The sequence below is a fragment of the Lytechinus pictus genome, chromosome 3, assembly GCF_037042905.1.
Source record: "Lytechinus pictus isolate F3 Inbred chromosome 3, Lp3.0, whole genome shotgun sequence".
Taxonomy (NCBI): Eukaryota; Metazoa; Echinodermata; class Echinoidea; order Temnopleuroida; family Toxopneustidae; genus Lytechinus; species Lytechinus pictus.
Genome location: NC_087247.1, coordinates 55,593,184 through 55,615,963, shown reverse-complemented (window position 1 = coordinate 55,615,963; position 22,780 = coordinate 55,593,184). Strand labels below are relative to the sequence as shown.

General features: G+C 34.6%; 1 protein-coding gene across 2 annotated transcripts in view; it reads right to left on the bottom strand.

The window, feature by feature from the left end:
• Positions 1–2,543: 2,543 nt before the first annotated feature.
• Positions 2,544–22,780, bottom strand: part of LOC129255480 (AP-5 complex subunit beta-1-like) — a 33,090-nt gene continuing 12,853 nt past the window's right edge. Inside the window, exons 12-23 of one of the 2 annotated variants that reach the window (XM_054893831.2) lie at positions 22,585–22,738; positions 21,385–21,474; positions 20,662–20,797; positions 18,983–19,118; positions 18,398–18,504; positions 17,897–18,030; positions 17,339–17,474; positions 16,831–16,924; positions 14,310–14,424; positions 13,126–13,287; positions 11,359–11,474; positions 2,544–7,696 (exon numbers count right to left, since the gene is read on the bottom strand). In XM_054893831.2, the coding sequence (XP_054749806.2) occupies positions 7,536–7,696; positions 11,359–11,474; positions 13,126–13,287; positions 14,310–14,424; positions 16,831–16,924; positions 17,339–17,474; positions 17,897–18,030; positions 18,398–18,504; positions 18,983–19,118; positions 20,662–20,797; positions 21,385–21,474; positions 22,585–22,738 (1,541 nt within the window). In that variant the 3' untranslated portion in view covers positions 2,544–7,535. Of the gene's footprint in view, positions 7,697–11,358; positions 11,475–13,125; positions 13,288–14,309; positions 14,425–16,830; positions 16,925–17,338; positions 17,475–17,896; positions 18,031–18,397; positions 18,505–18,982; positions 19,119–20,661; positions 20,798–21,384; positions 21,475–22,584; positions 22,739–22,780 lie in introns of those variants that run through there. The other variant, XM_064097395.1, reaches the window with a different exon arrangement.

Sequence of the window (22,780 nt, the reverse complement as noted above, 5' to 3'; positions counted from 1 at the left end):
CTCTACGTTTAGTAAAAAAGAGAATTTATGCAGAAAAATTAGTTATATAAAAATACATGGAATACTATACGTGGGGCTCTAAACAAAATTAACAAATCTAGTGCTGTTAATTAGAAACCACATAATGGAAACCTTGTAGGTTGATTGAATAAATTGAAAACCAAGAACCAAATCCTATCAAAAATAGAAAGAAAAAAAATAATTATGAGTTGATATTAACATTTACTAAACCAAATTTATAGCAGAAAAATTAGTTATATAAAAACGATCTAAAAAACACATGCAATACTATAAATGGGGCTCTAAACAAAATTAACAAATCTAGTGCTGTTAATAAGAAAACCACAGAATGGAAACCTTGAAGGTTAATTGAATAAATTGAAAACCAAGAACCAAATCCTATTGAAAATAGAAAAATACATTACTATCATTATGAGTTGATATTAAGATTTACTAAATCAAATTTATAGCACCTATCTTGGATTTATTTGTAACCAAGCATTAATTGAATGAGCTTAAAATTTTGATAGATATAAGTAAGTTGTAATCTAATAGGTTATATCATTTTGAATTGATTTTATTTCAGAAAATTGGGAAGGAACAAATCATATCTTGAAAACTAAAGGGGAATGTTTGTGCTGATTAAATAATTATTAAGAATTGTCTAATTTTCAGAGGCTGCAACAAGCATGTCAGGTATGGCTATGATTCCAGAAAATGAAGCCTCGCCAGATGGAAACCCACCCAAAAGATGTCTTTGCTCTTCAATAGACAAAGCAACACCATCTATTGCAGGATGTAAGCATGTGCTGCCAGTACGATGTGTCATCTGCAGAACCAACCAGTATGTGAAGGACTCAGAAACAGGGAAAAGAAAGGTTGCAAAATTAATGAATTGTGAAACCATGAGAGGGGGGCTATTATTTTAAAAAAAGCAAGATCTAAGGTTGCTCCTATATATCAGGGATAAGGACATTGTTGCAATTGAAGCAAAGTAACATAAGTCATGTTACCTAAGGTATACTAAACTAGTCCATAAATCTCAAACAAAAGTAGAGAGCTCACAGCAACTGCACAAGAAATCAAATCAGAGTTTCTGTAGGAAAGTGATTGAAGACAGGATAATCAAAGGGAAAGAGATTCTGAGATTCTTATGAAGTTGAACAGGTTAGTCATCAAAGAGGTGCAAGATCTTCATTCAAATCTGGTCATCTGCAGACAAGGCTCGGGAGATCATACCTGTCATATCTGCATTTTTGCAAGCCATCACAGGAAAGTGAGAGTGACATAATATTTGTGGAAACACTTGACATTGTGGACAAGGTAGAAGTTGTTAAAGATGTCACTTGTGAGGAAAGTAAGGGCAGTGGTGCAAATCTCCCAGACCAAACATGTGGAAAAGCACAATGTTTGAGGGAAATATCCCATGCTCCTCAAGAACTGAAGGCAACCATGAGTAATGTGAAAGCAAATGCAGTATGGCCTTAAAAACTAATGATATGCTAGTAGAAAAGATAAATGATCTCATTCCTACTAAGTTGTATACATTTTTAGCATGGAGCACTGGTGCAAGCAAGGATTTGAATGAGTTTGAAAAGGTTTCGGTCCCTAATAAATAAAAAAGACGTCTGTTTGCAGTGGCACAGGATATCATGTACATTTGATCAAAAGGAAGGATGCTCCTTCCAAAGCATATATCCTTGGCAATGACATATGACGGGCTTGGCAAAGTTGATATAAATTCTGAATGGACTAGGCCACAGTGTGTCTAATTCATTCACTTTGGAACATGATACCACTCTTGCAAAATGACAGCTTGTCCTAGGTGCCAACATTCTTCTAGCAGATACTCAGTCTTAATTTACAACTGTTGTCTGTGATAATAATGATTTCAGTGAGGAGACCTTGTCTGGTAAAGGCACTATGCACAACACATATGGTATCCTACTGCAATGGCCTGAATCACTGGGTACTGATGTACAGTCTCCATATTCCATACCAAGAACCCGGGAGAGATCAATTGAGCCCCAAGAACCCAACATAAAGAGGTACTGTGAAAACAAACGTGCCAATCTTGAGCCGTATGGAGTTGATGTTTCTCTGAGAGAACAAAATCACCGTCCAGTCCAACAATCTGCAAGGGACTTGGATTTAGCATTGAAACTGATGAAGACGGCCGAACTGTCCGAAAAGATCTTCCCTGGTTGGCCTGGCTGCAACACCTTGCTGCAAAATGAAGTTCCAAGTGTCTAGACAAGAGCATATTTACAAATCATTAGTGTATGAGATTGTATTTATCAAACCTGTTCATCTTGCTCCTTTTTCATACTTTGGTATAAAGCATTTTTAATAATCTTTTCAACACAAATGCCTCTTACCATTCATACTTCATGTGCCATTCAGTAGATCTTCCTAAAAACTTCCTAAAATATCTTCCTAAAACTGAAATTACCTAAAATTCTCTACGTTGTAAAGGAATCAAGCTATGAAATGATTTGAATGACATCAAACAAAGTAAAACTCTTAATGATTTTTTTTTTATTCTAAAAGATGAAACATTCTCTCAATATAAAAATCTTGCCAAATCAGGTAATGAATAGCACACTGTAGGTCCCTAAGAATTTATGATTATTATTTCTTGTTTATTTCCTCTATATTAGTCCACTGTCTTTGCACTGTATTTCAATGTTGTTTTTTGTTTACTCTTTCTGTGTGTTTTACACTGATTTGTATTTAATTGTATCATTGTGGTGCCCCATCCACAAGTTTTAAAAAAGAAAAAAACTTCCAAGGGCTCCCAATCATATGTTTTGATCAAAATTTGTATATATTCAGTCAGACCGCAGCTCGCGCGATAATGAGCATATTCACGAAGATTTATTCAGCGGCCCTCTAGCGGTCTCATAAGGAAAACGTGTGATCAATTTGGCTTGATTTTCCCAGTGAATTGGAGGGGCTGAAGTTATAGCTCTGTACTGGTCGCTAACTTCAGTTTACGTCGAAACGAATTGTGGTAAGTTATTCTCAAGGCCTTCATCTACATTTTGATATATAATTTTTCATATTTCGACATTTTCAACCTACCATTTTTACCTCTTTAATTGATACCATTTTTACCTCTTTAATATTTTAACTGCGATTTTGTAGTCGGAATTTCACTTTTGGTTCCTGACTTTGCTACATAACCAAATGGTTTCGATCTGGGTTTTTTATAATGAAGAAAATTCACTGTTCAAAATATGTCAGAACCAATTTGACGCAAACTCACCTTATATTTTTATTTTAGAGAAAATGATACCCTAAAAATCAAGAAATTTATATTTTACCCAGAAGTAACCTTCTCGTTCACTCTACGATGGCGCGAAATAATGCAAAAAAAGTACGGTCGTCGCGTGTTGGTGGGATTTCGCCTTTGGTCCCATACGTTGAAACTTCTGTAATGATGATAGATGGCTCGCATTATTTATGTGAGTGTGGACGGTGGACCTGGTTTTTTTTGCAATTAAGACTTAATATAAACGAAGCTCAATAAGTAGATCTCTTCTAAGGTTTTATTTAATGATTATCAGGTTTCCGCTTTCTATCAAGTTTTTATAGATTGAGATATTTCTTGATTTATGTTGAAAAAAAAAATGTTAACCTTTTTTCTTAATTAGTAGAAGTTGAGTCCCATGATGATTTTTGCCCCAGGCTGCGGTTAAGAATGAAATGATGATTAGCTTAGACATTCTACTCTATAGACTATAAACAGTTTGAAGTCAAACTGAAAAGTCTGGTACTACCGTACTCAGTAGTAGCTATAAACCATTTTGTTCAAATAAAAAAATTGTGGCTGTTGCAGACAGTACTATTATTAGTCTCTTGACTTACATGTAAAATAATTTATACATGTACTTTGAATGATTATTTAGTAATTTAGACTATTTCTCTCTTTTTTTGGTCTCTTCTACACACAGATCTGCACACTTGCTGACTCTGGTCTCTGCTCGCTACTTCATTCTGGGAGATTCCATCATGTACTATAACGGTCAGACTGATTTGGACAAAGCCATTTTTCGTTTGCAAATTTTGAACTGATAATGATACAACAGAAAATTGATCTTTATCGATATTGGAAACAAAAAAAATAGAGCACAGTTTTGGGGAGGACTAAGAATACTGACTTGGACAGGAATACAGCTTGACAAAAATAAGAATACACAATTTAAAACCAAAGAACATTTTTAATGTTACTAATAGTGCAGTGCAAGAAACTTTCTACTCATTCACACATTCCAAAATCAAGGGTAAGTCCTTTGATTAAACACAAACATGTAGTTGATTTGCAATCTAATGTGCTGAAGGTTAAGTGTTATGTATGTTCACAATTTTTTTTTCTCAAAAGGTATAATATATTTGTCCTTTTAAACGGTGTTCGAATGTGGTTACGCCTTGTTTTTGTTTTCCACAGTAATTATTGCATGTATGAACAGAAGTGAAATATTTGTTGTGAAGCACTGTGTGAATGTTGTGTGATCATGGAGCTGTGGTGTGATGGTATTATAATTAATTCATCATTTTTGTTATAAGACTGTAAAACTGGTGGATGTGAGGGAGTGGCCTGGATGAAAGGAAAGTGAACATGTGTCCAATTACTGATTTTTTTGCATATGTTTAGACAATTTTGTTTGTGGATAAATATTAATGTGCATTCCCTACATTCCATGCAAAGAGTAAAGGAGAAGTCCACCCCACCAAAAAATAAATTTGAATTTAAAGAAAAATAAAGTATTGCAGAAAATTTCATAAAAACTATGATTCAAAATTTTAAAAATTACTATTTTGACATTGAAAACTTTTTGCCTAATTTTATTAAACAATTATATGCTCATCTTGGTCAATGTGCAAATTACAGAACTGATTATGTCACACACACTCTAATTACTTGTGTATTTTTTTTGTTTGATACATGTTCATGACATTATATTTTATTTTGATTTTCTCATTTTCTTTGACAAATTTTGAGAGATTTTAATTCCTCCATTAACATTCGTAGTTTCCATGAATGTAACCTATTGTGATTCGATGAAGAGTATTTTTATCAAATTTGCTAAAATTGATATAATAAAATGCAACCAAAATTTAGAAAGTAATGTGATGTGAGTGACATAATCAACTCTATTTGTATACCATTGTTTTGTGTATATAACTGTTTTGTGTTAAAAAAGGGAAATTTCTCTATTTATTCAAATAATTTTTTGTTGATGTGCACTTGACCTTTAACTCACTTCCCTTTCCACCCCTGCCCAAATAAGTGTAATCAAGAACTAGAAAATCAAAAGTGATTAAGAAGAAGTAAGATTTAATCATAGTTATTAATAGCTCCATGATTTAATAATACAGGCCTAAATAGAAATTCACATGAAAGTAAAGAGAATAAAGCTGGGTAGGAACGGGGAAGGAATATGATTTAAAGAAAAAGTAAAAATATATCCCCACCAACCCCCCCGAAAAAAAACATTCCGGCGGGTTCGTTCCAGGGTCCCTGCACATGTCCAAACATTGAGCTTACGCAAGTCGCCATAGATCGCTTTGATACAACTTCCGGGATTTTAATGCTATATAAAATGTTGTAAGTCTGTGCGCCGCTGTTGACCAATCAGAACGGGTAGGCAATTCTACTGCAATTCCAATCATTTTGCAATGGACATTGCCGTGGTTTTTTGTGGTTCCTGACTTTGCTACATCATGAAATTTCATAATTCTTTTTCAGTCATAAAGAAGAATGTCTACGCTTTATATTGATTATAATATCAATTTGACGCAAGTGTGATTTCTATGCAAAAATACGCTCTGTTTATTCACATATATTTCTTGAAAAAAATCATTTTTTCTAAGCTAAATATCGGTCTTCAAAATACGTTAAATGTGCATTTTATTTAACTGATAAGAAATTTCAAAGCCTTATCTATAAAATAAGACCAATTTTGTGAGGAATAAACGATTCTAAGAGCAAAAAAACACCGATCGGAAAGTTCATCTTCACAGCTCATTACGAATGCATAACCACCGACGGCTATGCATACCGCTGAATAAAATAGAGCACTTTCGGACGGGCTGCGGACTGACTGTATTTTATGATTGATTGACTGAAATAAACTTTGAATTGTATCGAATTGATCAGATGGAGCAATGAAAGATTTTCAAAGAGATTAGTTCCTTGTCTCCGAGCATTCCACACTTCCATTGCAATGCTAGCCTGCATAAGAAAATGATTCAGTGATGATGGCCTAGAGGACTTAGTAATTGAATCTCGGCTTATTGTTCAATGTTATTTTAATGGTGCCATGAATGGAAACCACTATAACAGAAGCTCACGTATGCACAAGTGTCTGGTAGAAACAATGGAACGGACTCACTAGCAGTGCTCCATGGATTCACTCGGTGATCACGACAGGGATGAAGTGTCTGAAGAGACTGCACACATCTTTCCCAGGATCAGCTTTCATAGTGTTTGCAGTCTGAAGATTATAGGCAATGCATAATACTCTACCTCAACTTTATTGGGGAACAGTGACAAAAGAGTCTGATTTTTGCAGTGTGGTTCTCATACATCAAGATGGTACAGCTGTTAAAGCTATTCATTAGAGCTACTGGAGAAGGAATTTGGAACTTACATCTATCATCCATTCGGTCATTTCTTCCTTGGATTTTTGCCTATGATTACATCAATTATTCCTGATACCTGCCAGCATACTGGCTCTAGATGTTCAAAATACCTGCCTTACACCCTGCTGTCCATGAAGAGTCTGTCCAGTCCAGAGTCAAGGTGGCTATGGATTTTCTCAGACTGCATGTGAATATGGAAAGGGTTCAGCCAGGAGCAGCAGAAGCATCCCAGAGAAACGTATACATGGACAATTTTTTTGAAGTCAGATAAGACAACCACTGGAGCAGAGAGACTCACTGATAATACGGATGTTAACAGACGGTGGCTTTAAAGCAAATGGACAGATATCCAACATAAAACCACTACATGGACACAGCAAGGAAAGAGAAATGAAGTTGCTTAAAACTCTTGTGGAAGAGAAATTAATTGGTGTCGTGTGAGATAAGAAAGAAGGTGACTTCTCATACAGAGTTGAGGTATAAATCCTATCAAACAATCTGGGAGAGATTTGTCTGAGTCAGAGATGTCATGACTGCAGAAGGGAATGTGATAATTGGAATATAGATAACTATTAGGTTGATACAAGAAAATTACCGATGATGGACTTGAAAGAAAGTTGCAGTAGAATAATACAAAAGGAATTTATCATAGGCCCATCAAGCTGTGTATGCTTGGATATGCTAGTTACATTCAGATAATTAGAGTATGAATTCAAAACGTGACAATCTACTGAAATGAAATAATGACCAAGTCTTTCATACATAATTCGATTCCACTAGGTCCCCCAAGTAAAAAAAATATAATTGATTTTCTATAAAAAATATTATTACAAAACTTTGTCTTTTATATTTTAAATGATCTTTCCCTTACATCTCACCCCTCAATGTCAGTGATCTTCTAAACTGAGTAAGTACTGATTGACAAGAGGTAACATCTTCCAGTTATCTGTTACCATGGATACCACAGTGATGTTTTCCTGCAGTTGTAACTGTAGCAACAGATGCCATTGAGGTGGCAGCAGCAAGGCAAGATTTATTGTTCTTCCATCTGAAACAACAAATATAAAGAGTTGATTATGATAAAATTACAAAACTGAATGACTGGCATTGTTGTGTTAGAGAGGAAGAGCTATACTGCATATTATGAACTATAATTGATATTCCTTACATGTCAACTTATCCGTCAACTAATTACCTTATCTTGAATGCGAAGAAAACAAAGGAAATTGTATTTGATCACAGGAAAAAACAAAATGTCTCTGTAAATCAGTCAGTCCGCAAGCCCTGAAAAAGTAGCTTCTTTTATCCAAGTGATATTCATGACTAGAGGGTTTTTGCATAGTTAATGAGCTTGGTGCGAACCAAAACACCTCTTTTTATTCGGCCATTGCTGCTCTAAATATTGACCAAATTTCATGTTTTTGGTATCTTTGTAAAGAAGAATCATTCTTTCAGGTCATGTGTTTGGATTTTTAAACGAATGTTGTAATATAGGAAAAACTTTTGATCTAAAACATGAATCAAAATATTTTTTTTCATGCAACAACAGTTGTTGTTTTCACACTTAATTTCTGTTTGGGCACAAATGATTTTTGAATTATGATAAAGCTGAAGATCTAAGCTTTAATATGATATAATTTTTATAAGAAGATGTATTTTAGATGGGTCAGCAGCCAGCTTTTCATAGGCCAAGTACATTTTGCAGCTCAAAAACAAGAATACTGTGCTCTGATTGGTCATAGAGACCACTCACCCACGCAAATTCCAATGTTCCCCACACTGGGCCTCTGCAAGGTCACACTCACCATGTGGTAATCTCTTCAAATTACCCGCGCCTGTTTGTTTTGAAAACAGTATTCAGCCAATCAGAACTCTGGATTTTATGTTACTCAGAAATTTCAGAAATCTCGTCTTGCATCTTGATGGAAAAAGCTGGCTGCTGACCCATCTAAAAGATGCCACATATCAAGAGTGACATTGTAAGAAAGTATAGAGTTTGAGCTTTCTGATGATATAAATAATGTTGGTGCCTAAAACACAAAATGTTGCACAATTTGCAAGTGAAAACAGAAGAAGAAAATTCTGTTTGATGCATCTTTTCAGGTAAAAAATTCACTTATTTATCAAAATATTTCATTCAAAAGAAATGACCAATATAAAAGATTAACATTTACTCTTGCCCATGGTACAAAAATAATCAATATTACTCAAGGAGAAAGTGGTTAAATTCTTTGAGAAAGAAAGTCTCACAATTCACGAGATTTTGCAGGGACATGAATTCAGCCACGAGAGGACTTGGATAAATCTTGCTCATTTGCTCATTAACACAGGGGCTTGCGGTCTGACTGAAATCCAGTTGTTATGAAAGATTCTGAAATTGAAATTGTTCCATCATATAAATATCTTGGTGTAGTAATTAACGATAAGCTAAACTGGGAAGAACAGTGCAAACATGTTCTAGGTAAAGGCCATGGAAGGCTCCACTTTCTGAGGAAACTGAAGTCTTTCCATGTCGACAACGTCATCCTCAAACTCTTCTACTCCTCGGTTGTTGAGAGCACCATTTTATATGGATGCCTCTCTTGGTATTGCAGTTTGAGGAAATGTGACCAAACAAAAATTCAGAGGTTGTCAAATCAAGCAGGAAAAATAGTTGGGGATAGGTTTATACTTGATATCTGTTCTGCCCGCATTCTTAAGAAAGTTGAGAATGTCATGAAAGATCAACAACACCCTCTTAATCAATATTTTTGTTGGATGAGATCAGGGAAACGACTCCAGTCTGCAAGATGTATGACAAATCGCTATCTTAATAGTTTTGTACCATTTGCGATTAGGGCATTTAACAACTTACATTGAATGGTATCGCCTCTTTTTCTATCAATAGTTTATCAACCCATAGCTCTATGATCAAACAACTCACAGTTTTTCTTATAGAACCTCGTATATCATGACTGTTCTGAGTATGTACTTTTCCATGTGCTCCCATTTATTACTTTCTCTCCTTCTTCTTCCTCCTCCTCTTCTTCTCTTTCTCCTTCTTCTTCTTCATCTTCTCCTTCTTTTTATTCTCCTTTTCTTTTCTCTTGTTCTCCGTCTCTTATTTCTTCTGCTCTGGATTAGTCATGTTTGCTATAATAAATTATTTTAAATGTATAAAATTGATGTAACTGGGAAGGAAAACAGTTTAGAGAGATGTGCTTTGCTTTACTTTACATTTATCTATTTTACTATACTATAATTTAAATAAATAATGAATGAAATTTCTAATTATTTCAATGCATTGTGCAGTAGAGCAATGTCTTGCCCCCTCCCGCTGCCTCCCTTTCTCTCCTGGGTAATCTCCCCTTTCCACTCTCTCTCCTTACTCTGCACTTCTTGCCCCCCTCCTCTCCTTTTCTCTCTTTCTCTCCATCTTCTCCTTTTCTCTCTCTTCACACTGATACATTGTTTCACCTCCTGTAGGGTAGGCGCGGGGGAGGAGATGGTGCCTCGTAGGAGTTTTCTTTTCTGTGTTGATATTATGTCTGTATATATATATATATATTTGTAATGGTGCACTATTTCTTTATATTTGCCGTTAATATGTTTGCATGTCTTTCACATATGTATTTTTAGATGTTTTCATGAAATGTATGTATGTAAATCCCAAAGCAAATTTCCTTTATGGACTCGAATAAAATTGAATTGAATTGAATTGAAAAGTATGCTTACATAACAGGAGGTAAGTCATGAATAACTTAGTTTGGTTTGGTTTGGTTTTGGATTATTTTTCATATCTCACACAAAATCAAATACAATGCAATGTCCATCAAAAGACACTAAATCATTTATGATGAAATAATACAAAACAAAATTATTCATCATAAATAAGACAAAGGTTATACAATGGAACGTTCAGATTGGAGACAGATATATCAATAAGATGAGATTATGAAGGGTAAACTATTAAAAAGCAGAGATTGTAATTTAGTTTCCCTATTAATAAAATTATAAGTAATTGTCAACTTGTTTTTATTATCAATATAAAGAAAAGAAAAAGAGAGAAAAAAAGGAGAGAAAGAAGAATAAGTAAAAAAAAAAAAACCAGAGGTAGATGGACTGACAATAGATAAGAGGAACACTAGTGAGCCAAGGTATTGTAAATAAGATGATATTTCTTTCAAATATAAGTTTTCAATTTATGTTTAAAAGTATATATAGAATTGCAATTTTTAAAGTCGGTTAGTAGATTATTCCAAAACTTACAAGATAATGGCCTGTATTTTGAACTCTGGTTTAACTTAAAGCGTGGTCTAAAGATTGGATTGATTATGGATAGCTACATGGGATGTAAATCTCCATGTCTTGATGATCAATTTATTATCACATTTGGCACTCAAAATGTTACAAACCCCATCGATAGGATAAATACAACAGTTTCCACAACAATGGGAACATAGGAATGATCCCAGTAAACTCACAAGAAGCATATGTTCAACACTCACAGATTTCCACAACTTTAGACCATTCAGACCATATTTTAAGTTAAACTGGAGTTATGAATGCAGGTAAATTGGTTATGCACGGCTTTGACTTAAAATATCATGAATCACATGAGCTCAATAATTCATATCACAATATATTAAGATCAAATATGACATATATTTAACTTTCTATCAATGAAAATATATTTTTGATGCCAAATATTATAAATTTCCTTCTTCTTACCTTGTACTTCATCTGAAGTCACAATGTAATCTACTAATTGAGACTGCACTATCCTCTGTATTGATTCTGATCCTAGAGTGATGGTACAAATGGATTCAGCACTCATAGATTCTGGTCTGTTAAAAAATGAAAGAGTAAAACAATTTGTATGACTGAAATCCTCTGATTGGATATGCCATTGACCCTCTACAGTCATCCATATGGGTGAGACAAGTAACCTGCAGACAATTGTTGCTCTCTCTGCTGTATGCTTCACTAATCCATCTTAAACCCCTCCCAACCCTTTAAGGATGTTAATGGCGAAATTTTCAAATTAAACATTAGCTCTACTGTTGAGTATATCTTGTGAAGTTACAATCATATTTGTGAGCCTTATGAAGTGTAATCATATCCACCCTATTCTATCATGATGTCATAAATGTGTATACTGGTATGCAAAACGCACACATGCCATGATCAGGGATGCCAGTAGCAAATGGTCCCAAGGCCTGAACAATTTTCAGAAGGTAAATTATAAATGTGCACAAAGTCTCTTCCCGCTGGGGTCTGCTTAAGGGCCCTGTAAGCTCTAGGGTTCTAAATCATGTAAATGGTCTCTGATTCAATCTGAGCCTATTTCAGGTATCATTTCCCCAAAATTTAGCTCAAGTTTGACATGACATAATTCATAAGAAATAATGAAGTACACAAGAACATAGACTAACACACCTGGAATTCGACATGTGCCTCCATTCGACATGGCTATTTAAACTCATTTCTGCAGCACAGTCAATCACCACAGAGTGCACGACACAAACTAAACACATTGTTCTAATATACACAGGTACTATCACTCACCCCATGAAAGTCCCTATTTCAAGTCCAAATTCTCCTTTTAAAAGTATTTTTTTTCTTTAAAAAATGTGGAATCTGTACCATATTTCCAGAGCACGCAGCAGCTTAGCTCAAATTTAAGAAGTGGGGTCACGAAAAATTCACTAAAAATGACGAAATCTGTGATTCTGTTTAGAATTTGTTCAGAGTTCGCAGACGTTCTCGCAAATTTAAGGTTCGTATCTTCAAAGTAACTAATCAAAAAAGAAAAAACTGAGTAAGTCTACCGCATTGAATTTGCACAGAAATCAAGTTGACGGCATGCTATAGCGGCAGACATGGGGTCCGAGCGTTATGAGGGAGCAAATGGCCGCAGTATATTGCATGCCGTGCTCTCCGAACGGCCATGTCTGGCCAGTGACTGTTCTCTCCAGCCTGAGAACACTCAACCAGCCAGGACTTACTGTCAAAAAAATGAAAAAGCCGGAATTCCGGCTATAGCCGGAACTCTGGCATCCCTGCATGATAAATGTCTTGACAAATCAACTCTTTTTATCAGGAAGTTGAATTCCTGAGCTCCAAACATGAACCATTTTCATATATAATAAATAACAATAAAAATGTTATTTACCCAGGATAGACACTTCAGTTAGAAAACTGCTCTACCAACAGGCCCTGCATAACATAATATGTTATTGTTACTCTTTTTCAATCTAAATGCTGAGCGCCTAGTAAGAAGGTAGAAAGCCCAATTTTAAAAGTCTTTGGTATGACTCGGCCAGGGATCAAACCCACGTCCTCCAATTCATGAGACAGGTGCTCTACCACTAAAGCCACCACGCCCATTTACATTAATAGGCACTGAAATACATGAATATAATTAACTCTATCAGCTTTTTGTCTACTAGAAGAGAGAGAGAGAAAAAAAAGAATAAGGAATCAAATCAATCTAACCTTGTATGCTCATCTTGTCTGATGCTCTTCCATAGTTCACTGAAGAGATCAGGACGTAAAAAAGGCATGATAGGAATGGGGATGAAGAGGTCATCAAAGGTCACTTCAACAGGTTCCAGTTGGCACACACAAGTTTGACCATCACTGCTACTAAACATTGCACTAGAAGATACAAGACAAAAACAAATTATATTCATTTTCAATTAGAGATGGGTTTCATGTATATACATATCTCTTATCACTCAATTAATCAGAGCCATAAATGTATCTGATAAAATTGATTAAAATTGATACCCATATTGAGATTGAATTGAACCAATAAGTAAACTGACAAGCATGCAATATTATACAAATAGCAAATAGGGATGAGTGCGAAGGTGGGAGATTTCACATAAGGTGAAAGAAAGATGCTCTATACAATGAGGCATTAGCCAAGTTGAATAGAGTGTCTTGCACCATTGCACAAATAACAATATTTGATATTTGTATTGTACAACGCCTCGGAAGTTAGCGAAAATCCAAACAATAATCGTTTTTTTCCTACGTAAATCTATGAAAATAAGAAAGAAAATTTTGAAAGCAAAATCCTTTCAAACGCGCATCTGATCTGCAGCAGCAATGCCCATTTCATCCAGTAAGCCCGGCCACACGCATACAGAGCCTGCATTTACTAAGTGCATGCAATGCTTTGAAGCAATGCGTTGAATCATATTTTTATAGTGACGTTACCTTCTCCTGACCCTTGCAATGGTACATTTTGGACGGTACATGTACGTGTGCAACGGTACTAATGTTTGACATTCAGCCTCTCATTTGCTTGCGTACAACAAACAAAGTAGGCGTTGTACAACCTTTTTTTAGCATTCATTTGAAGTGGTGTAACAATTGCAGCATTATATCATTTCAAAATCAAAATTAAATATCATACATCACACTTACTTATCGTTGACCAACTTAAAACTGTAACTAATAACAACATAGTAGAAAAAAATTAGATTAAAAGAGTACCACAAGAAAATAATTTGCAATTGATTATAAATTTTCAACAGACAGATCATTTAAAACTATAGCTACTTATTTCTGTTGCATTAAGCAGTCCAGAAATAAGTTGCAAAATCATTTTTTTGTATTTTTGATTAACGACCAATTGCAACATTCTTGCTATGCCCCAAGCATTATTTTACCTTACAGATAAAGATGTAGGTATAGGTTCTCTGGGATAGAGTGCTAATGTGACCATCTGACAGCCATCTTTGGGTTCAGATGAATTCTCGACTGACAGTGATGCAACTGTCATATCTTGAGAGAACAGACATGGATATGACATAGAAATATTATTAGGAATGACTTAAGTTATAAAACTTGGCCTACAAAACAAGGATTGATTCTTCTATGGATATTTCTTTTACTCTCTGTTCCACTAAACAATATTGTCATTCATTAGATAGTAAAACAGAGCACAACATCAATGCACAGTGGATGTTGAGCCAATAACTTACTCTAAAGTTAGTAAACATTCAATCAGATTGCTCGATTATGAGTGTAATCAGGTAGAGTAGCATTAATAACAAAAATGTATCAATTGTGAAATATTGTAGAAAAAAATCTTTGACTGATAATGCAATGCGATGATAAATTTTGATCAAGATTATTTAAGAACAGTTCTTTAAAATCCCCCCCACGAGCATATTATTTGAATATAGAAAAATCACACACAAAAAGAAAAAAGAACATGAAAATTTCATCAAAAGAGGATTTAAACAGAATAAGAACAAGTGGAATGCCTCTGGCCGTCTCACCTGCATCACGCGATTCAATATAGCAGCAGTGCTGATTTTGAAAACTACTATAACTCGCACAAGATGTTCAGTGATACTTGGTTACTCGTATTTCCACGTTTTATGAATTAGACCAATACACTTATAGAGATATGATGGCAATTCAACAAATACCCCCAACGTGGCCAAAGTTCTTTGACCTTACATGACCTTTGACCTTGATCATGTGACCTGAAACTCGCACAGGATGTTCAGTGATACTTGATTACTATTATGTCCAAGTTTTATGAACTAGACCAACACACTTTCAAATTTATGGCTGTAATTCAACAAATACCCCAATTTGGCCAAAGTTCATTGACCCTAAATGACCTTTGACCTTGATCATGTGACCTGAAACTTGCACAGGATGTTCAGTAATACTTGATTACTATTATGTCCAAGTTTCATGAATCAGATCCATAAACTTTCAAAGTTATGATGGTAATTCAACAGATACCCCCAATTCGGCCAAAGTTCATTGACCCTAAATGACCTTTGACCTTGGTCATGTGTCGTGAAACTCATGCAGGATGTTCAGTGATACTTGATTAACCTTATGTATAAGTTTCATGAACTAGGTCCATATATTTTCTAATTTATGATGACATTTCAAAAACTTAACCTTAGGTTAAGATTTTGATGTTGATTCCCCCAACATGGTCTAAGTTCATTGACCCTAAATGACCTTTGACCTTGGTCATGTGACATGAAACTCAGGCAGGATGTTCAGTAATACTTGATTAACCTTATGGCCAAGTTTCATCAACTAGGTCCATATACTTTCTAAGTTATGCTGTCATTTCAAAAACTTAACCTCAGGTTAAGATTTGGTGTTGACGCCGCCGCCGCCGCCGCCGTCGGAAAAGCGGCGCCTATAGTCTCACTCTGCTATGCAGGTGAGACAAAAATCACACACAAAAAGAAAAAAGAACATGAAAGTTTCATCAAAATAGGATTTAAACAGAATAAGAAAAATCAGACAAATAAGATACTGAAAATTTGATCAAAACCGGAAAAGGAATAACAAAGTTATGGCACTTTTCAGATTTGCATTATTCCGGTGAAACAGGTCTAGGCATGTCTTCATGAATATTCAATGAGCAAACTGATGTCATATCCCCACTTGTTCTTTTGAATTTAATTATACAAAATTTGGTTTCGTCATATTTTTTCCTTCAATAACCAAAAATATTGGAACAACAACTGATTAAGTGCATTAGATATTCAGTTCTGCAACTTATTTCATTATAAGGGAGATATATCATTCACACATGAATGAAAAAATGAAACAATCATGATTCATATAATAACATAAGAAAAAGAGAAATGAGGATGTGACATCATCAGCACATCTAACGAATATTCATGCCGATGTGCATATAACTGTTTTCACAATATGTACTGCTAAACTTTAAAATTCCATAACTTCGCTATTTGTTATATTTTGATGAAATATTCATCAATTTGCTCTGTGAATTTTACTCTACTTATTTAGACACAAATATTTTCAGAAATGAGAAAATTAAAACATATTACAGTTTCAGTTAATTTCACAAAAATTGATATGCACATCCTGGTCGGTATACAAATTAATTTACTGACTTACTCACCAACCCACTATTTCTTTTGTATTGTTTTCAACATGAAATAAATAAATGAATATAAAATATTTCGTTTTTCCTCATAGTAATGTAAAACAAATTTTGATTACTCGTTGATCATGTGGAATAATAATTCACATAGTAAAATGCAAAAACAAAATAGTGAGTGTATGACATCATAAGCTCTCTCATTTACATATCACAAGTGTACAATTGTTTCATCAAAATAAAACTGTAAAACAGCAATACTTTGTTTTTTTAACTGAGAATGTTTAAATCAATACCTTCTATTGACTGATATGCAGCAGGTGTATCTATATGAAGAATCACTGCATAAAGGTGTCTCATAGAATCAGGAATATCTTCCAAGAAACGTTCCTGTAATAAAAAATCATTTGTGTTTATAAAAGAAGACATCACAATTTAAGCATCACAATCTTTTTAATTAAATGGAAGTAGGCTATGTAACAAATTTACTTCTTTACAATGTTTTCATTGTTTGATAATGATTTCATATCTTTGGTTTGACCTTAAATTTTGACATTAAAAGTATTGTCAATGTATTTATTATCATTGGTCTGAATGTATAATTTGACATGCTAGCCATTCAAATGTACAAACGATATAGGGAGTACAACAAATAACTTCAGCAAGTGCGGAACTACCAATTTAATGTCCCTTAAAATGAAAAAAAAAAAGTAAAATAGACCAACTCAAAGAAAGTGTGACATTTCCATATATGGTTGACTTGTAACATTTAACCGAGTATGTATTCAAGAGAAATCAACTTACATCAAAATGAAGATAATAATCAATTTTTATGCATGTAGTACTCTCTGATGATAGTGATTGTAGAGCTTCGTGGTATTTGGTTACAGAGGAAGAAAAATCTTTACTGATGCGGTGTGATGATGTTCGTTTTCTAATTCTGACAGAGATACCACAGAAAGAAAAGAAATCACAATCAGAGATATATGGTTGTTTGGAAATAACATTTTTTAAACAGATAAAAAGCTTGTATTAGTAGTTGTGCTAAAAAAAATAACTACATTCTTTAAACAATTGAAAATACTGATCACTCTCTCGTAGTCAAACTTCTCGGGACGACAGAAAGCTGATTTAGCCAAATATCAAAATTGAGATGGTTTGCATGTTTTGGTCTCACAAATTTCATCAACTTAGCTTCATCAGATTTACAGAAGGTGAGGCAGAATTAACTATATTTCTGTCAATCATTATAAATTAAGTAAATTTGGCTAGTGCATTACTAAATTTTATGAGGAAAGAGAAAACAAGAAGAAGGGGAAAGACAAGAAATGAGGAAGAACCAAAAGAAGAGTGTATTTTTACCTGGTCAATTTGAAGACTGTTTGATTTAATGTTTCCACTGCTCCAGCAGGCTTAACACTAGCACTACCCGTTACTAGCCTCGTTAGATTCTGAGAATCCTCAGCTGAACCAATAGATGATAAAATCTGGCTAATCTGTTATTAAGAAAGAATGTTACTGATGTAAAAATCAAGCGTTGTCATACTGTTGAGCGAAAAGTCAATTTGTCCTCTTTATGTTTCTATTGGGTGTTGGATACAGAGCTTATTACAAATTATACAACCAACAAACTTATTAGAAAAGTATTAAAAAATCATAAAAATTCCCAAATTTTATTTAAGGTATGAATAATGCAACCAAATCTCATCACATATCTATTGTTTGCCATCAATGGATGCCCGCGCCATTCCCAGTCCTCCTGTGTGTACCCAATATGTTTGCTCCAAACAAGATAAGCAAATTTAGAACTGTCAAAAGAAATTCTAAAACTAGATCCTGTAGAACAGTTTAAAATCGGCATACCTTTTCACTTGATAGATTGGTAAGTATAGCATAGTAGAGACAAGCTCTATCCCTTATCTCTATATCCTGATGCCCAGTGAATAGAGTGTAGAGTGTGTCACCCATATCTGAAAAAGTGAAGCAAAACATACTTCTGCACATAATTTGAATTTAGAAAATACTTGGGGGTTACTTGATTGGATTCTGTTCAAACTTGTTTTGAGATCTTTACCACCGCCAGGACTAATGTCCAAATGAAAAAGGAGCCACAGTAATCATCAAAACCAGACTTGCAAATAATGACTTAACATCTCTAATTTGTAATTCTGTTACCATTGAATTGCCCAAATTCACCATGGGGCCGTTTCATAAAGCTGTTCGTAAGTTAGGAGCAACTTTAAGAATGAGTGGTGAACCTTTCTTACGCGCTTAACCATTGCCAATGAATATACCATTTTCCACAAGAAAGGATCACCAGTCGTTCTTAAAGTCGCTCTTAACTTACAAACAGCTTTATAAAACACCCACCAGGATGTGCAAAATAAATGAATTGTCATTCTGCCTAAACAATGTTTCTCAAAGAATTTTTATTAAAAAAAAACTTACCAGAGTAAATACCAGCCTTGCTATGGACTTGGAGCAACTGATGACATACAGAAAGTATCTTGTTGCCTAGAAACCAGGATCCATCCTGCATCAGTGATGTTCTATGCAGTAACATCTGGAGGTAGTCTAAGATAGGCTAAGAAAATAATTCAAATACATAAATGAATAATTGTTGCAGCAATATAAAAATATTTAGACACTGGATGCACCTGGATTAGCTGGTGGCAATAGACCGCAGCCTGCCCTAACCCATACCACGCTTGATTCATCCCTAATATTTTATTGAATATTGTTTCAATATAAACACATTACTATACAGAATATAAAAACATGTTAATTACTGACAAGAGGATTAATTAGCTCCCACAGTACTGTAGTTTGACTTGCAAAAGGTTGAGGCCTGAAATAAGAAGCAATGATGATGTTTGTGTGGTATAACTGTTGTTCCAATAAATGCTAAATCTCACCATGTCAGACCATTTTGGATATCTAGATTTCATAATAATTCTGGTCATAAAAGATATATGGACTGCTATGAGAGACAAGGTTGTTTCTTTTGGCTTGCAGGTACCTAACAAGCCTGAAAAAGGCAGTCATACTGTGGTCCCTTGTAGCAGTCCATACAACTATACTATGGTCTTGTGGTTTTGTTGAGGATACTAGTATATTTGACTTGTGTACAAAACCACAAACTCACTATGGTGTTTGCTAAATGCAAACTATGCAAGCCATGGCGCTTTGGTGAGATATAACTATCACATCATTAGACATTTGAAGAGCTGTCATATTTTTATGCATGCATCAATTTCCTTCAATGTGTGCTCTTTACAGCAACAAATAATACAACCAACCCTTTATGAGGAAACTGACTATAAAACGAATTGCTACAGAATGCAAAATGTTCTGGCTGTGACTTCAATGGACTATCTGCTTTGCTTTTTCTCACTGTATGGGCAAGAAACAGCACAGACCATACATTAATAGAATGCATCAAAACAAGGAATCGCATCAAACCTTGAAAGAAAAATATCATTAATGGATGCATAATGTATAGTTAACTTTCTCATAGAGTCTCTTAAATGTGCATCTCCATTTCTGCATACATCTTTAGTATTGCAAACCAGTCAATTCAAAGTGATGTTCAGATTCTATAAAGGTGCGACACAAACTGAATCCCCGATCATTCTATATTTAGCATACTTTATATCGCTTACAAGGGCAGCTATGTGCCCCCCCCCCCCCATTCATGTCCAAATCAAGGTGTAAAATATGCCATAACACAAACTCGGGGAGAGGAAAGAGGTTGCCAGAGGACAGAAGATTAAACATTAAAGTCTCTGACACTACACATTGCGGAGAGACAAGCATATTAAAACCAATGCACCAACAGACAATAATTTGGTACAGAGCTTGTATCAGACTCTGAACTGCTGTTCCCACCTCAGCCTAACAAAGTTCTCATGAAATCTCTTTACCAACAGATAAGGGTAAAACAAGTCAATGCCATGTCACTTGAACCTGGCCAGACTTATCAAGCTGGACGCCTATGACCTTGGTAGTAACATAACTCTGAAGCACTTTAAAGACATATAGAATGATATGTTCAGCATTAAAGAAAAGTTAAATATCATTACTATATACCCATAAAAAGGCACTAAGGGCAACACGGGCACACTTACCTTTGGTGATATTTCAGTTTCTTGAGCTGCCCTCTGAAGGATGAGAAGATAGTTTTCTAAATCAGCCTCTTTATTGTGAATATCTGATGTGACAACATGTTGAAGGAGTGTCTCAAGAAGAAGCACAGTAAAACTCCTGGCAATTCAACACAACAAATGTTGATTGATGCAATAAGTCATAAATTTCATGCTATTTACAAATCATGAATGCAGGAAAGTTCTGTTTAGAAATATTTTTGTATAGAAATTATATTTCATTGAAAGCTTTGTAACTTAATACATAATTATTTTTTAAATTAAAAGTTTATTTGATAATTTCATAGCAGAGAACTACATTTATTTGTGTCCCCTTAGTGTAAAACTGTTCACAATGAAGTTACTGTATGCAGGAGGTTACCATCATAAGTGGTGAAGTAATGGCAGCGATGGGCATTTTGGCTTGCTGTAGACATTGACAACTTTGAAGAAGTTTATAAAAACACAAAAGGTATACACTGTTTGACACTAAATTTGCATGCTAAATCTACACAACCTACTTGCCATGTTAAAAAAAGGATGTAGGCATGTTTGAGTTCCATATTCTCAGAAATCATAAGAGTTAAATTAAAGACACAGGAAAGTATGGTGCGTATATGAGCTGCCATATATGGTAAAACTCAATGTCCTCTTTCCTACTGGCTTGCTTTCAATAGTTCACTAATTACAGTCTGTGGTAGAACTTACTTATCTGATGTAACTTTCTGCATACTCTCAATGAAGTTCACTGTGTGTGGAGTATACTTGGGGTTCTTAACAGTAACTTTCACCACAGCACTGTAAAATAAACAAACAAATATCAACAATATAATGGTGAATTTCAAAACATTCCAAATGAATGAACATCGTAACTTTGAACATAAGATTTATAGAGCGCTTTCTTTGCCCTAATCATTGAGGGAGGAAAGGCCATCTTTAATAAAGAGGGTTCTTTCATTTTCTTTCAAAAATAAGATTTATTAATATTATACAGTTTTTGTTTGCCTTGTATCTTTTAACTATGCTATTTCAGAACAGTACCAGCGGCCGAGATCTGAGGGGGGGGGTCAAATTGACCCCCCCCCTCGATCTTGGCCGCTGATTGTGCGATCGCCGCAAAAATTTGCACGAGCATATGTACACTACAAGACTGTATGGTAAAACTTTCAAAAAATTAATTGTTCATATTTTTTATCAATGAATTATGCAAATAAGTGCATGAAATTTGCCCTAAATTTGTTTTTTGTGTATGTTTTTGCCTTTAACTCAATTTAAATAGCTAGTAGAATGCTAATTCTATCGATTATTACATTTCTAATACCTCCAAAAAAATGCAAAAATATTATTAATTTCTTATGTATTTCATTGTCTTTTAAATTCTTATGTATTTCTTTGTTTTTTCAAGCTTTTGTTTTTTATTGTTTTTTCTAATGAACTTTGTCAGGGACCCTTTTGCAATCATAAATAGCATAAAATAAATCCATTTAAACCAACAAAAGTAAAAAATAATCATACATTTATGATTTAGGGTTGAAAAACACAATTTGCATTGATTTGTACACGTAATCATGTTTTTGAGCAATTTCGGGTCTGACATGCACTTACAAAATGTTGGGTAATTTTGGAACCACGTACCTGGGCATTGCAAATTTGGTCTAAAAAGATGCGCGAGACTTAAAAAGTAAAAAGTCGGCAAGCTGCGCAATAAAAAAAATTCACGCGATGGCATAGTGACGAAATTTGTCGGGGGGAGTCAAATTGACCACCCCCGGTTATTAAATAGGGGTTAATCATCAAGGCGAAAAGGTCATAAAAAAATAAAAGGTCTTTTTCCATCAACTACTGAATTTCCTAGTCAAAATGGATATATATGCAAGTAGGTTAATAATGTATGAGTGAATAACTTACTTCATGATTTCTTCTCTCAATACAGTCCCATAATGTCTCTGTAGCATACTGAACAGCAAGCGATACCAGGAGGTGGCTGGCCTACCCACTATTCCATATTCCAAGGACTTCCCAAGAAGATCGACACAACCCATCAAAGTAGCAGATGAGGTATCTAATGAGAATATTTTGAATCACAAATGTTTGTACAGAACAA